At 41.3% G+C, this 17,353-nt stretch overlaps 1 protein-coding gene across 2 annotated transcripts in view; it reads right to left on the bottom strand.

The window, feature by feature from the left end:
- Positions 1–17,353, bottom strand: part of ADCY5 (adenylate cyclase 5) — a 210,858-nt gene that overhangs the window by 45,772 nt on the left and 147,733 nt on the right. For both annotated transcript variants that reach the window (XM_071810813.1, XM_065840449.2), the window contains 4 exons: positions 11,896–12,007; positions 11,598–11,725; positions 7,864–8,022; positions 6,679–6,820 (listed from right to left, as the gene is read on the bottom strand). In XM_071810813.1, coding sequence (XP_071666914.1) covers positions 6,679–6,820; positions 7,864–8,022; positions 11,598–11,725; positions 11,896–12,007 — 541 coding nt within the window. The remainder of the gene's footprint in view (positions 1–6,678; positions 6,821–7,863; positions 8,023–11,597; positions 11,726–11,895; positions 12,008–17,353) is intronic.

Raw genomic sequence — 17,353 nt, 5'->3', positions numbered from 1 at the left:
CTGTCAGAAATGATTCAGGCAAGCTCAACACCGGTTACCAGAGCACAAAAGTGCAGCACATAACCAAGCCAAACAACAGGTTGGTTAGTTACTTACTTTGAATATATTATCTAGCTAAAAAGGCTGGCAGGTTTCCACATGGAATGTGTTTTGCAGAATGACAGGAGTTTATTGTACAAGATCAAACCCTCTTGTCTTCTCTAGCAAGGACTGCACTGGAGGTTTGCTTGGTGAGGACTGTGATTTACCTGTACTGACTCAGAAGAGAGCGGTGACAATTATTACATCCTTGCTTAGAAGAGACAAATTCTGGAGAGCTGGAAAATACGGACAGTATGGATAGCTACAGCTTGGCTGTTTATTACTTAAGAGATTGAACTTTTTCAAAACGATAGCTCCTTCCATGAGATTACTGAAAAAATTAGGCATAATGGCTAATTTTGGATTTCAGGGAGTGTTCAGACAACTGAATAATTCAAAAAGAAAGCATTGGTTATTTTAAACTTTAGAATTTTGGTTCAAGTGTTGTTTGACAATACAGCTAGGTTCACATCCTTTTTTTTTTGCCTGGAGTCTGCGTTCCCTACTTATTTATTTTGATTCTCCACTATACACTGTAACTCGCACCTGTCAGGAGTTTGCAAAATACCTGGTGTTATTTCCATGGCAACCAGAGAGTTAAATGTCAAGTGTTACGCTGCCTTAAATTATTTTTATTTAAAGAAATTTTTAAAAGCCTGCTAAAATCCAGCGCTGGGGAAAGCTGCCTGATTGACAAGCATGGGAAATCATCATCTCTTTCTTGCAAAGAAGAGACAGCTATAATGTCAACGTTTCCCGTGAGACCAGAAGCTCACCACGCAGGCAACTGAACCTTCTCGGGAATGCAGTGTTGCAGGCTACATGCCCTGTGCCAGACACCCAGTCAGCCCCGTGACACTGAGTAGCAGTGGTCACTGCAGCCACAGGCTGCCAGCAAAGGTCTTTTTCCACCCAGCCAGGATGACAAGTGTAGGATCCCAAGGAAACTCAGTGGGAGCAAACCCAAGGGAGCTGCCAGGTCCCTGGGATGTTTGCTGAGGAGAGCCATCCATGGTCCCACATTGCACATCCCCTGGACAGCAAGTGCCTCCCACATCACCTCTTCCCTGCATTGAACCCACCACTGATTCATCTGCAAGAGCTGAAAACTCCATCCCTTGGCATCAGCTGAATTTCACTTGAGCAATCATCACAGAGCCACTGGATAAGCTCCAGGAGACCTGCGTTTTAAATGTTCCTAAAAATATACTAATGTGATGCAATGCTGATGTCCAGATATGAGCTGGTTTGAGAGTTTTTTTTTAAAGTCACTGTTCTTTATGGTCTCTGCCATCATTTTGCCATCATTCACACTTCCTTGTGTATTTTCAGTTGCACAATCTTTTTCGTAGTTATGCTTCTTTCTTCTATTATATGTAAGAAAACTGGTAGAAAATACAGTTTCGTTCTCTCCAAGTAAATATATATATATATATATATTGTTTTCAATAGTAGAAGTGACACTGCCAATCCATTTTGCTACAACTTAATGAAAGGTTTTCAGCCAAAAGCAATAAAAAAACCCAAATGCTGAAACTAGTCTGGGAACCTATAAAAGCAAAGGTATTTGGTTACATTACAAATGCTTTTACATGAACAGGTGACAAAAGATACATAAAGCAGGTTCCCCTCCATGGGTTAGTAAATTTGGTTAGAATTTGAGAAAAGTCTTAATGCCAAAATTCCAAGCAAACGTATTAACCCATCTCAACCAGTGCATGATTCTTCTACCTGCTGCTAGTGCCGGTGAGTCTCAAGCATCACTTGAATAATTTGAAAGAAATAAAAGACTTTGTACATGTTTACTGACACATCTGGGTTGAGGTAAGGGTGGGACAAATGGGTAAATATACACTTTTCAGATAATTTCTAACCATGAGGTCAGGCATCATAAATCTTCCATGGCAAGATGACCTCTGGCAGTATTTTCACCCACTCCCTGTAGAAGGTTTCCACTGGATTGTGAACTATGTTTCAGCAATATTTCCAATCAGATTAAAACACATATATACAAGCACAGTGGGTATTTGTTTTCCTGTATTGCATACTGTGCTACTATATTATCTTGAACAATAGGCATTTGTTGTTAACATCAATACTTATTCAAAAACATTTTTTTGGAACCAAATATTTTGAAAAGTTGAGGTAATTTATTTCCTGAAAAATCACTTGTTCAGTGGGTAATGATAATAACAATCTCTAAAAATGAGGAATTAGAAAGATCATAGCATCTCTATGGAAATTTATGAGGATCTGTGCTCCGTTTCTTCCTGGCTAGGTGACAGCATGAGGACAATTTACACACGGGGCTATCTAAGACCGGAAAGAAGCATAAAGAAAAGATTATACCTTTCGGTCCTCCTCATTACAGATACTACCAACAACAGGAGCAGGTGTAAGAGTTTCTGACAGCAATGAGATTTTCAGATTTAAAGTGGCTAAACTCCAGGAAGCTGTTGTGGGAACTTTCCAAATCTGGACTTGCAAAGAGACTGTAAATCTTATTCCCAGAGGTTTTATTGTGTTCCCACCACCAGTTCCCACACACTGAGCTACTGTAATGCTATAACAAAACAGCAAAAATAACTGGTATTTTCTTATATTTATCAGTTGCATCAAGAATGCCTGTTACTCCTTTAGTGTGCGATTGGATTTTCCAGCTTATTGATCACTATCAGTGCAACAAAGCAGTGGAAGCTGAACATGGATCGGTCATTTCAGATTCAGCTACAGATTATTCTTTAAATTGTCCTGAAGCCCTATTGACATGTGAATGATACTTCTTGCAATGCTACATGCTCCAAACCATTGCCTTCATAAATCTACATGGGTGGAACCCTGCTGTGCTAAGATTAAATTTGTTAAACTAAGGAATCATCCTATTAGATTGATTGTGTTTTAGGAGAGTCACATGCCCAACACTTAAAGGACCATTTTGTTTCTTCAGCTGGATGGAGTTCCAGGACACTATTTAGAAAAGAACGAGATTTGTTTTTTTAGGAGTTACAGCCAAAGTTTAGTTGAGCTGTTTTAAGGCCACCATCAACAATCCTTTCTGAAACTGTGTACCTGCTATTGTTAAAAGAAACACCCATGTTTACGGCAATTGAAAGTCATTAGAAAAAAATAAACATTTTTTCGCTTGTGCACCCAGCACAGTGTGTTTAGTCAGCAGTATTGCTCCGCTGTTGACAGTCACATTTTGTTTCCACTTGTGGTCAAAGCAAAGCATTTCCCCAGCCTTCTGACAATGTTGACAAGGACAACAAAACTAACTGTAAACCTAACATGCTGTTCAAATCCTATTCACCTCAAGGTCTGTTTCCCACTCTTCCAAACACATACTTTTCCACTCTTCCAGAGTAAAGCTTATCAATTATTAGAAATGATAAGAAGAATAGTTGTGATGGTTCTGCAAATTAGTGCAGCACTTGATCTCAAAGAAGAGCAGAAAGCTGCCAACAACCACCAAGTGACATGCTCCTGTATGAACTTTGGTACCCCTTGCATCTCACACGGTTAAGATCTTTATATTTCAATTATCAAAACCCTAGCTTAAGGAATTGAAAGCAAACACATGGAAAACAGATTCGGAACTTTGGATTTATGCTTTCAGGAGAACTTTAATCTAGGGGAACGTAAGACTGCGGCAGGGAAGTCAGTGCTGCGCTGCTCCGGAATACCTGAGCGCTGCTTTCCTCACAGGCCGCTGCTCACCCGCCAGAGCAGCAGCAGCACAGCACAGGGCACACAAGAAGGTGAAAGCGGATCCGGAGATAAAGATGAGGAGGGAGAAACCTAAACAGACTGGATTTTAGAACTTTGCAGTTTAGTCTCTTTCAATAGAAAGCAACTCTTCTGTATACCATACAGAAAACAAGCACTGCATTTTCAGCCCTAAGGATTTTATTTAAAAACTGAGTGATCAGAATCTAGCTTTTTTCACCCTAAAACTCAACTAAATCTATTCCAGTTAACAACATCTTTAAGAGGGGAAAAAAAAAAACAACAAAAAAAACCCACCACCACCACCAACAAAAAAACCCAACCAAACAAAAAAACCCCCAACTATTTTCAAGGAAGGAGCTAGGCTGAGTTCCTGGAACAAAAATATTACATAAATGTTCCTCCCACTTACTCTGTGCCAAGGAAATGGTATTAACACAATGAAAGAGTCAAATAAACAAAAAAGGCAGAAAACTTAAAGTCATGGCTCCCCATGGCAACAGTAAGCAGAAAGGGTATGGAACAGATTTTGTCACATTTTGTAGATTCACCATAACTCCTGGTATTGTTTGGTTTCAATGTCTGTAGGATAATGGACTGGGTATTCCGATAGTTCATGTCTATCCGTGTGAACTGAGGAATAGCCCAGGCAAACAGTTACTTGGGTCAAAACTGCACCTGCTCTCCGTTCAATGCAAATCCTGTGCCTTGCGTGTGGAGAGCAGGAACCCAGACACGACTCACAGGAACCCATTACTAAGTTAGGTGAATATTTTATGGCCATTACTGGAACAGACTGAACTGAAAACCTACCTAATACATCACAAGAAGTCATTAAAATCAAACAGAAATGGAAGGAAAAAGTTAAGTGCTAGAACTTTGTCTAGCATCAAGCAAAATATTCAAGACTGACCGAACTGACTACGGGAGAAAACTTTTCTAACTTCTGATCTGAGTTTTTAAAGAAAGAGAGAACTTTAAACTATTCACAAAGGGATAGAAAATGGCTATGGGAGCAAGAAAGCTACAGCAGCATGGACAAACCAGGAGTCTCAAACTCTAAATACTAATATCCATGACCTATGGTAGCAGTTTCTTTGTGTTTTAATTTAGCACAATAATTACATAGATCATGCACATGTCTCAATTCTCAGCTACTCTGGGATGCAGCACATCAGAGCAGCATTATAATAGTGCCTAGAGACTTCAGCTGAGGGCTACACTGTGTAACAGAGCTGCAATAAATACATATACAGCAGTGAAAGAATGAGGGGGGAGGGGAACCCATCTTATTTTACCATGAAAAATCGAGGCACAAAGATGCAAGTTCCTCAAAATCTAAGTCTGGAATGGAATACACATCTCTCCTGAGTCTGTCCAGTCTCCTAGTCAAAACACAGCCTTGTTTTCAAAGATGAAGTCCCAAGTGCTCCGTGTCTCTGTTTTTGAGTTTTTTGTCTATACGAGCAAGAAGCAGAATCCTGATCTTAGGTCTTCCTCTTCTCTTCAGAGAAACCTTCGGTTCTCCACAAGAACATGCAGACAACTTGGTGAGTGCATGATTTAAGAAGTCAATATATCTTCACCATAATGGTATTTTGGTTTATGTTCTTAAATCTACTCAGCAAAGAAGTGGTTTAGGTATAAACACCAGCTGGCCCACTGACAGGCAGTGATGCTCAAGAAACAATCATCTTGCACTGCAAGCTCTAATCCTCTTTTGAAGATTGACAATTGTTAATGAGATTTATCTTATGAGCAGATAGAAACCAAAACATCATCTTCTCTCTTTAGGAGATGATAGGGGATTTTCTTGGAGATTTTTCACACAATATCCATTAAGGAGATTTGAGGCTTCCATTCTCTCAGGAAGTGGGGCAATGGTAGCAAAGTATTTCTGCATAGGTGTTACGGTTATTCAAATCAACCATGCTATTGGAACATGTCACAAACACTAATTCATTTAATCTCATGGTTGTCATATTTACAGCTGTGGGAAGGTTTAATTGGTCTTAGATTCAGAAATATTTGAAATTATTTTCAATTCAGGCCAATCTTTATACGCTTGCCCATACTGTGAATAGCAAAGTAGTGTCTCTAATGCAGAAATTACTTAGAGAAATATTACTGGCTAGGCTTGACTAGATGATAAAAAAAGCTCTTTTTCTAGTATTACAGTCTAGCATTATTTAAAATAATACAAAGTAGTGACAATATCAACTTATTTTCTGTTATTGACAGTGTCACAAAAAGACGATATATTGGCTGAAGTCCACTGGAGTTTGACTTGACTCAAGTACAAGTCAGCAATGCCCTAATAGCCTTATTTTGTGCAGCCTGACCTGTGTCATAGCAGTAGGTGTGATCTCATCCCACTGTCACAATGATTATCCATCATCACAGTGGGCCAGATTTTCCCATCTTCAGAAAGAGGCTGACAAGTAATGGCAAAACTGCTCTAGTCTTTATGTTCATGGTAATATAGTGAGCAGTTGGACAAAAACACCTCAGTTTGCAGTGTGACAGAGAAGAGGTCTTTGTGGTTTTAATCTATTGTTTTAAGAACTTGTACAAGTATCAAATTTCACTGAAAAAATACATATCTATATTAACAACATTTTTCAAAAAGATTACGAGAACAACTCAGGACAGTTTCTTTGACAGAACTAGAAAGTACTCGGTGCAGAAACCTTATGCAGAAGGTGGCTACGCTCCCTTCTACACATGCAATAGTTCAGGAAGAGGACAGCGAAACAGGAATTTTTGTCACTGAAGGTCAAGTAGTCAACTCACTCATCTGTAAAGGCTGGTGTTCACTCTACTTTGGTGTGTCTGGTTATTAAAGTATCTAAACCCAGCATTTGGTCTTACCCGTTTCTGGCTGCACCGTACAATCAAGAAGGTCTCAATGCTGTGCTCCTTCAGGTAAGCATTGCGTTCCCCTCCAAAGCCCAGCTCCACCTCATAGTCTCCATTGAGATAGTTCAGGGTTGCTTTTGTTATGTGGATGCGCCTTGAATGAGACAAAAGACAAGCCAGTTTTGTAGGCTCTGAAAAGTTACCACCTAAAAACCCAGTTCCTGTCAGTGACAGGTTCTATGTACTGGAACAAACCAGCAATAAAAACCAGTTTCTTTAGCGATGCCACCACTCTTATAGATGTAGTACAGGAGTTTAATCTGTTTTAAAGGAAGCAGGCCAGGAAGCATCTTCTTAGAGAATTGTTCATGTTAAGCATGTTACAGATCCACTTATAAGCACCTCCTTAGATATAAAGCACTCATCCTTTCATTCACTTTGCTCTAACACACAGCAGATATAGTTTTTTGGCAAACACAGGCCCTTCACAAGGACATGTCTACTCAGCGGACAGTGTAATATACACTGTAGCAACATATAGTGTATCTTTTTTCGCTGTATCACATTAATCACTGTGGTACAAGAGTGCCTTGTAGAGATACGCTACAAGTACTGTAGTCTTATGCTTTCTTTCAGAGCAAAGAAAAAGTGGAGATGCACACAGAAAAATTATCTTACAGAGTCAACCAGGCAGCAACTCAGTCTTCAGTTGATCCATACAGCAATGAAATAAGAACCAATTCTGCCCTCTCACAGGAACGTTTCAAAACAAAAGGCTGGTATGAAACAACACTTCATGCAACATCCATCAATAGCTGGGATGCTCTCCAGGAAACACTGTTAACATATTGTCACATCTCTCTGTAACCATGACCAGTTCTGCTAGTGTTCGCACAGATGTGCTCACTTCTGTTAATCTATCAGCTTTATTTTGCAGAGAAGGAATTCAGTTCTTACCACAGAAGGATGTGCCCATCATGGGATTTTGTAGACTTTCTGTAACCAAGGACATGTAGACATGGAACAGAATAACCTTGCTAACATTTGTACATGCTTAAAACACTACACCCACAGTTCATTTTACAGCAGACATACAGAACCTCTGAATGTCTGTCTCCTGTTTCCTCACCTCACTGTGACATGTCAGAGACAGAACAACATGTGGGTTAACACGACAGCTTTGATGAAGCAACTTACCCAGCTTTGCCCCCTGCTTCCATGTGGTTGGCTAATGTAACATCGTTGGACCACACATCAAACTGCCACTTCCTAAGGCCCAAGACCCCACAGTGAACTCTCCCGCTGTGGATTCCAACCCTCATGTTGACATTTACTCCCGTTACCTCCCGGACTAATCTGAAAAGAGATATGGGTAAAAAAGGGCATCACAAAGAACCGCATGGTTGTAGGCAGTGGAACAAACTTGCACCTATAACACAAAAATCCATAATGACCCATAAATTATTCACGCAGACACATGGTGCTGCTTGTCCACAACAACAGGACAACAAAACTAAACCAGACTGGCTGTACTGCTCTGGCCGGCCACGCAGAGCACTAATTAGAAAGGGGAGCCTTTGGAGTAAATCCACATACTCTGAACTCGTGGTCAAGATGAGAACTCATTAAAAAAAAATCTTTGAGGCAGTAAAAGGAATAAAGTGCTGGTCTCTGATCTCCATACCAAAGCTGGACGTAACCTGCCAGCACTCAACCTCATTAAGAGTAATAGCATGCTGCAAAGAGAAAAAGGAAATGATTTCAGAGATCTTAATTCATCTGCATGGCACCAAGCATCAGCTCCTCCACAGATGAAATACGATATGTGTGTGAAATACCCCACTGCAGTTGGAAAGCCTGAACGGGGCTTACAGCTGCAGTCAGAGCAGCAAAACCAGAGAACCACATCTATTGCAGTCACTTCAAACAGGCAGTTACAAATACTCAAGCTCTGATTTTAATGAGGTTTTGGATGCTCTTCTTACTCCTAAGTTGACTGCTGGAATACTTTGTGGGTTTTGTCCTTTTAGGGCAAAAGTTAACTTCAAGAGCTGTTCACATGGAAAATATATTTAGGAATGTGGGTAGGGGAAAGTCTTGACAAGGCCATCAGAACAACTCTGCTTATCATTATTGCTGATCATGTAATTCCCAGAATGTTCATGTTTCACCAGAAATTTTGCCTATATCACATACCACAGTCCTTTCCTTTGAGTTGTTAGTTCCTTGCAGCATTAAGTTGTACCTATCAGATTTCAACCTCTTTGGTTTTCAGGTTCATCTAGTCCTACTTATCTAAGATAATATCCTCTGGAGAGGTATCCTCCCAACTTCCTAACATCAACACAGATCTAATATTTAAGCTTTAGTTATTAATGAATGATTAAAAATAGACTAATTCTGGACTCCAATTCGCTCCTCACAGTGTAATATTTTCCTTAAAGGACTGTTCAAGGTGACTTCTTGTTGAAACAGATCCTACTCTCTTACAGTTCCTTTTTCCTTTCCCTATCTTGCGTTTCACTATCTACTTGCTAAAGTGATATTCATTATTTTTATTAACAAGAAGCAGAGATCCTCTAGCAGGGCAGGGAAGCTGCATATGGGTAAAGGTGCCACAGGGCTCCAACCACAACACTTGGGAAAGCAACAGGAACTGGGGTCACTGCAGCCATAACCTTTGCATGGAGAACAGCAGCTGCAGCGTGGATACAGCACTGGGGAGGAAGAACATGCTGCACGAGTGCTACAAACCCCACTGCACCTTCTGCCAAGCCATGTTACTGACAGAAGACCAGGGAACTTCTAGTAGTCAATGAGAAGGTGACTTTCTCCAGACTTTACAGCAAACAACTGGGTTTGGTTATCCTTTATAGACAAATTAAATATTCCTCATTAACTTTATTTTTTTTTAAAGTTCATTTATACTAGCAGTACAGTGAATAAAATTCTATCTTTTCAATCTGGGGTTACACTCCCTGCTGTTATTATGCACAAATGAAATCAGCCTACGGGCAGGGCCCCATGTTAGGGAAGCCAGCAATCAAATGTTCAGCAGCTGTTTGCTACCTGAAATCAAATGTTCAGTAGCTATTGGTTACCTTAATTGTGAAACCTCTTATCTTGATCCTTGGCAGAGGAGGAGGTGTGGGGGAAGTAGAGGTAGTGAGAACAGAGTCACCTTCCAGACTTATTAAGAGATAAGAGTGTTAAATGCATTCATTATAGATCGAGTGGGAAACAAGATTTAAAGGCTGCTGAAGAGCTATTTGTAAACAAACACTGAGTGCACTAGAACTCCATGTTTATTTCAAGGTAAGGTGGGTTGCAGTTAATCAATGAAGTCTAGACATCCTGGTGCTACTCAGCCTTGTGGGGGATTACACAGTGCCAAGGTCTCTGGATTTTATCAGGCCAACTACTGTAGAAAACGAGACTTTTCTGAGCAATCTACAAACTAGCCTTCTTTGTGGGACTAGTGGCTAAGAATTGCTGCTTCCTGTGTTTGACAAGACACCTCGTCACCTGCCACTTAATTGTACTTCATGTGGAAGAAATGGCATCCTTTCAAGGGCTACTGAAAACTAGTTACTTGTAACTACTTTTATTTTGCATTTTGCATACAAACCCCAAAAGGAGACTGGTGCAAAGCAACAGAGTTTAAAACCAGGCAAGTAAAGGTAGGAAGTCCTGACAGTGTACACTGTATACAAAGCATGGGAATGCTTCTTTGTACTGTCCTCTGAATGGGCTCTCCCAGCTGAAAACACCGCTTTTCAAACCACGTATCTGTGTTATGAAAATGGGGCTGAAAAGTGTGCATTCACATCCTTGCAGACATTCAAATGGTAAGGATGAACTATGTCAAGCTCAACAAACAGGCAGCTTTAGTTTTTATCGAGATGAAGTGGCAACTCCATCAATTTACTGAATGGAATGAGAGGAGAACTGCATAGAGATCTTCTGCTTATCTCTTGGTACCACTGATACTTTAGAAGATGCGTTCATAAAATAAAAAACTAGAAGAGAAGGGAAAAAGAAACAGAGTCCCTGTGCAGCAGGGATGGTGTAGATATTAAGGTCTGCTCAGTTACCATCAAAAACTGACTGAACGTTGTGTCTAAACTTGCATATGCTTGAGATGACCAAATTAATCTTCCCTCCCTGAATTCCGAACCAATTGGCCTCTGAAAGTTCATATCTGATGCAAACAATATTCGATGTTGCCTGCAATTCTCCAAGTCATATAACTAGACGTGAGTCTCATGTTTGTTACTCTCTAAAGACAGGAATGGTCTGGACAAACACAGGATTTCTAGTCTGATCTCAGAAGCAGGCAAAGTTTCAGAACAATTTTAAAAGAAATAAATAAAGATGAGGAAGTAAGAGGAAATAAAGGAAAAAGCACCAGACCAACTTCACACCCTTTCTCAATAATTAATTTAACTAAAGTAAGAAAGTCTTGAATCTCACCTTTTTGGCATGGGGACACATGCAGGAAGATTAGTTAAACTAGACAAGACAGACCTTAGCAGAAGAATTGCAAGGTGAAAAAGAAGCCGGTTTAAAGATAGATAGGTGAAGAGTGACTGAAATTTAATAAAGTTATTATTAATCTTCTGATTTCACATTTCTGTAATTCACTGGAATCCTCCTTTGGGAACGAGACTTCCAGTAATTGCAGTAACCTTTGCCTTTCCCATCAGAGGACTGAGCTCTGATACCCACGTGGCTGTAACGGACTCAAGTGTCTGTCCTTCTGCTCTCAAACCTCTACTGCATTGTGTTTTCTTGTTCCAGCTGGTCTCCCTTTTTGCTGGCATCAGTTCCCTGGTTTGGCTGCTTTGCTACTAATGTAAGGATGACCTGACAGGAAAGAGAATCTACTTACTATTTCTTCTGAAGTTCTCCATGGGGAATATGGTACTTACGAGATGGCCTCTATCATATCCATTCCCATCTCAACACAGCAGTGTGCATGGTCAGCTCTTGCTTCTGGCAACCCAGACACACAGTAATAGCAATCGCCCAAGATCTTGATACGTAAACAGTGGTTATCCTAAAATAATAATAATAACAATAATAAAGGAGAAGTATTCAGCTTATATTCATGCTTGCAATAGCTTGCCTTTTAGGGCAGTGAATATTTACAAAAATCCAGTGAACCAGCACAGTATGTAATTCTTGCAACAGGAAAAAAAATAATCAAAATTATAACAGAAAACTTACAGCTGCTAGCTTATCAAATCTGGCAAAGAGCTCGTTCAGCGTCATGACCAGCTCCTGAGCAGTGCACTGGGAGGCCAGACTTGTGAAACCCTCTATGTCTGCAAAGAGGATGCTTGGGAAAAAAAAGAAGAGAAAAAAAAAATGAAAGTGTCACAAAATTTGTCACTGATATTTGTGTAGGTCTTGGGGTAGAAGTTCAGGGATGGGGAGGCATGTAGTGGTATCCCAGCCCTATCCCAGCAGCAAGGAGGTGAGCACCGCTAATGCCACCTAACGCTACAGGCTCTATCACATGTAAAGCCGTGAGGGGCTCATCCCCTCCAGAGACTAGAAAGGGTGAGAAAACCCCCCCAGGCCTTCTAAACCCCACCCCTGCCCCATGTCCAGAAAATTTACAGTACGCTGGGAGGTGGTGGTGGCACGATAATGCTATCGGATGTCATTAACAACAAGGCACTCCTACACAGTGACCCGATTAGCTCAGCTATAAAATCAACACTTACCCATTTTGTTCACATTCCTCAACCTCTCAGCTCAATAACATCGCCTGTGTCCTAACTCTGCTGCGGAAACCACGCTCTTCTGCCCGCTTCCCCTGCGGCCAAAGTGCAGCCACAAAATAATGTCCCTCTCTAGTGAATAACCCCAACCTGCCTACCACAGCTTTCACCCCCGCTTTGGTGCTCTGCTTCCACACATGCACCGCAGCCCCTGCCCTGTGCCGGGCAGACACGTTCCTGCAGTGCTATAGATGCACGGTGCCAGGCGCGATGGCACCTGTGGTGCTGGGGTGAAGGTCTGGGTGCTGCAGGGCTGGCTGGATGTGCCGTAACACACTCGGCTGTCCTGAGCAAGAGTCGCTGTCAAGGTTTTCTACTCTTCATTCACTGAAGAAGGAAATCTACACTGTTTTGTTCTACTCTGCTCAGCTGCTTCTCACTCATTGCTTTTTTTTCTTTTTGCTCAGCTTCTAAAGAAGTACAGAAATGAAACCTCCCAATTTGTACCACACCTTCCAGCTGGCTTAGCCCCTGAAACACTACAAAAACATACACCTGCAGTGCTTGGGAGCTCCTCTCGGCAAGGCTTCCACCGAGGGACACGCGCAGCCCTTGCCAACTGAGCCAAACCTCTGCTACTGCAACAGGGAAGGCCAGGACGGACCAGGAAAGCCCTCTGAAAGCAGCCTGGACGGTTTTGAAAACACAATTATTTGAATCACAAGTATTAATAATGATTCCTTGATTTCAATCTTAATGTTGTACTGTGAAGATTAATATTTTTTTTCACTAGAAAAAGATTCTGTCTCATTGATAATGACAACATCGAAAATACTGATTTGCACACACAGTCATTATGCTAAATTTAAAACTATTCAGCAAAATAAGCACCAGACTGTCTACATAGGTCTAAGATAAAATGTATATATGCACACTCATTTATATAAATATAACATTAATAAGCTATATTTGTATGTTGGAATATTTATCCAGTGGCTGATTTCTTTTTTGAAGTTGATTATTGCATCAAGTGGTATTTGTATAGGAAGAGAAATTACAAGTGTAAGTGACAAGCACTTTGGAATTGTTTCTTATTTGTAAAATAAAACTCCAACATGTTTTCAGCAAATTGCAGAGCCTATGTTTTCTGTTGGAATTCCCTGCAATGTCTTCAGACGGAAAGCAAAGACAACAAAAATATTTTCACAGGCATTTTTTTGCAAAAATCCTGAAACACATTTCAATTCTGGCATGATTTTCATATTTTCCTTCTACATTTTAACTCCAATAAATCATCAACTGAACATATTGCATTAAGTATTTGTCAGTCAGACTGAAACCAAAATGTACAAGAAAAAAGCAAGAGAGGAATGCAGGGATGTCTGAATAAAAAAAACCCAGAACACTTAAGAAAACACACAAAAAATAAATCAAGCTTTCACATATTCACAAATAAAAGTAAACTTCCCAAGGAAATACAGTTGAAACCAACTGCAATCTTAGAGATCTCTGTATTGCTGGCTAAGCAACTTAAGTATGTTTTAATATGCAATGTACAAGTAGGAAATGTCTCCAGTTTTTGCGGCAGTAACAAAATGTATCTTCTTGTAAGCATGCTCTTCTTCCAGCATGGGGCAAATTGCAAATTCCTCACTCATGGGCATGTTGACACTCTACTTGTGTGTGTGTTGTCACAGTCGTGTGTTATAACAGGAGTACAGAGCAACTGCTGCTCTGAGGGCCAGACAGCAAAGGGTGTATCTGTAAATCCTACACAGGGATGCCCTGAGCCTTCTCATGCCTCATTCAGAGAACTAGTGCTAGCACAGTGTCCTAATGAACATGGATCAATGACTGAAAGTTGCCTCCTCCATTTGCCATTACTGTCATGCCAGATAAATGGATCAGACATCCTAGAAGTTAAATCAGAGCAATATTTTCAACCAGGCAAATGATGTAATCAGGCTGCAGGGGATGGAAAACCTCATTGGGGTATGGAAAAGACCATGTGGGAGATGGCAGAGGACAGAGCAGTGATCTAGGAACTGAAGACAGAGAGGGGAAAGACACATTTGTGGCAGGAGACGGAAGAAAGAACAGCATACGACCGTCATAGAAACAGCCCTTGCAAACAGGAGCCCAGCCTGAAGCCTCTCTCTCCTCTGCTCTCAACAGAGAGCTCTGAAAGCCACTAAATCACATTTTACTTCTCCTGCCTAATCTGTTCACTCCATACACTCCTGCTGACACTGCAGCTCCAGCAACAGAGACAACAACCAGGTTTATCTCTCCCTGCTCTGCTAATGACCCAGAAGGAAGGAATGTGGACCAGTGTACGTGGTGCTGTGCCACGCTCCTTCTGTTCCTTTTGTTATTAGCCCAAGTAACCCTTAAGTTCAGCCTTCTCCCTGTAAAATACCTAGCAGCCCAGAAGCAGCTATGAAAAAAGTAGATTTCTCTTACGATAGCAATCAGGGAACAGCACGTGATCCTCATCTTGTGTTAAGTCAAAGTTCTCTTTAAAAACAAAGCGTCCTGTATCTCCTTACACGTGCAACACGCATGTGGTGAGGTTGCAGGAGCATCTCCCAGTCCTGCCAGTGTATCTTATCCAGACTTGGAGCCTTAGAGTTTAAACACACAGCTTCCTCACTGCCCTTGGTCCTCACTCCACACTTCAGTCTTTCATGTCAGACTCCTGTTAGCAATGGATAGATTTTATTAAAGGACAATAGTGATGGATGACTGCGATGGAGGGCACAACTCAAGCCAACTATCTGTCAGTCTTCAGAGGGGAAGGCATTTCCTTGTTGGTGGGAACACAATGCCAGTAATAGGCCTTTCTTGTGCCAAAATGTGGGGTAAATGACAGTGGTCAACAAAAGGTCAAATGAAATAATTATTATAGCTATGAAATGTCGTGAGATAAGTAAGGCAGTGGTTGACTGGAAGGGATTGACCACACGATCTGCAGTCTGGGCATCAGCAACTATGATCAGCCCTGGGTCCCAGTCCCTTCATCTGGAAGGCTAGTGCTTTATGGAAAAACCAGTTTAGCATGTAATTAAAATGCTGTAATGGCTTCAGAGCTCTTGATATATTTTCCACTCTGTCACTGCCTTCAGATTTACCATCTGATTGGGTTTTGTCCAGCAGTAACCAGGGTATGACCTCAAAAAGACAAAAAATGGTTTATTTCTGGGAAAGACAGGCAAGTTATCATTCATTTTGTAAGTTTAAAAAAAAAAAATATTTCTGTTTAATTTTGGTTGAAAAGTACCACAAATTGTGTTATAGGGTAGGGGTGAATACTTTCCTAAGCTCCTATTTCAGCTCCTATTTCCAGCAAGGACTGGCTCAAGATTTCAGAGCTGTACAAGCCAAACTCAGTTTTGTGCCTGTTGCCCTGTGTGGCTCGTGATGCTGGCAGGGAAGAAAGATGAAAAGGAGTTTGGGTAGCTTCCAGATCCCGCCATCCTTCCCTCTGCCTGTTACTTGCTTGCTCTTACCCAAGACCCAGGAAGGGGAGCTGGAAAGGCAGATGCACAGACTGGCGCATCCCTGAACCCAAGGAACTGGGGCTGCTAGGCCGCATAGGGCAGGCTGGGCACACAGGTCCAGCTGCCGCTGCCACCAGGACACCAGCCTGTACCTGAGCTTGGCCCTTACCCAAAACACCACCACCACTGTGGACTGCAAGACCTCCATGAGCAGGATGCCTAGATGCTTTTTGCAGAATGCTTCACATAGCTGCAAAGCCAACAAGAAGTTAAATGGAAAGAGAAGCAGCTAAGGTGCAGAGCCAAGATGAGAAAATTCCCCATAGTGCTGAGCTTAGCTTTCCCATTTTTTTGGTCTGTAATTCATTCACAGAATTGTTAAGATACACACAGACGGGCAGCTCAGGTACCAGCTGAAGTCTCAGTGCAACACCCTAGAGATCAGTAGTGTGAGCCTGCCCAGCTTGGGCTGCTTTCACAGTCCATACCCAGGTCCATCCCACTGCACCTTGGGTCCTACCACTGCAGGTCATTTAAAACTAGCTCCTGAAATTCAGGTAAATCCGTGCTTTGACTGCACTGCTAACATGCCTTGAGGCAGAAGCATCAAATAATCTTTTAGATGGCAAAGAAGATGGTTCTTAGCAAGAGTGCGGGAAGGGGAGAGATCTTGGCAGAAAGCAAAGAACAGTGAAAGGAGTAGGAAGAGCTAAGCACAAAGTGGGAAGCAGGAAACCCACATGAGAAATTTAGAAACCATGCACACCTACAGGAAGTGATTTTGAAATGTAGCCTTAAATGTCTGAAGCTAATAGAGTTATCAAAGAAGGGACACAACACAGGTTTCCCTGCAAATGCAGGATTATCCAACACACTAAATTAAATCATCCGTATTTCTAATGCAAAAACAAAAAAACCAGTTGTGTTCTATTTTGAGACATGTGCGTGCCATGCACGCCAGCCACAACATAAATCAAGCAAGGCAAGAAACACAAACCCTATCACCATCACAACGGTAATGCCAGTCATGAATATAAACACCATGTGTTACTGGAAACTGAACACCACAGGCACTGCATGGGAAACAGAACAACGGTGAGCTATAATGACTTGTAAAAACAGCAAAGTGCATCTGACTGCATGTGAATCAAAGGCATGGTGTTTTGCTATAATGAACACTACCTACAAGAGAGGAAAAAGTTAAGGTAGCATAAGAAAATAATCATTTTTTCACTAAATACATGCTCACTAATTTGCATTCATGAGCAAAGATGTAACAAGAAAAAGCTGTTTGCTGTAGACACAGTCTGTCTGTGTCAGTGAATTCACTAGGCTAATTGGTGAGGACAGTGTCTCAGGGTGCTACTGATTTTATAACACCATCCACTGTTATTTGTGTCACATGTCATTAAGTCATACTATGAACAGGGAAGAAGAAAGAAGAAGGATGGATTGGGA

The sequence above is a fragment of the Patagioenas fasciata genome, chromosome 7 (assembly GCF_037038585.1).
Source record: "Patagioenas fasciata isolate bPatFas1 chromosome 7, bPatFas1.hap1, whole genome shotgun sequence".
Lineage (NCBI taxonomy): Eukaryota > Metazoa > Chordata > Aves > Columbiformes > Columbidae > Patagioenas > Patagioenas fasciata.
Note: the sequence above shows the minus strand (reverse complement) of the source record. Positions and strands in the feature narration are given on the sequence as shown.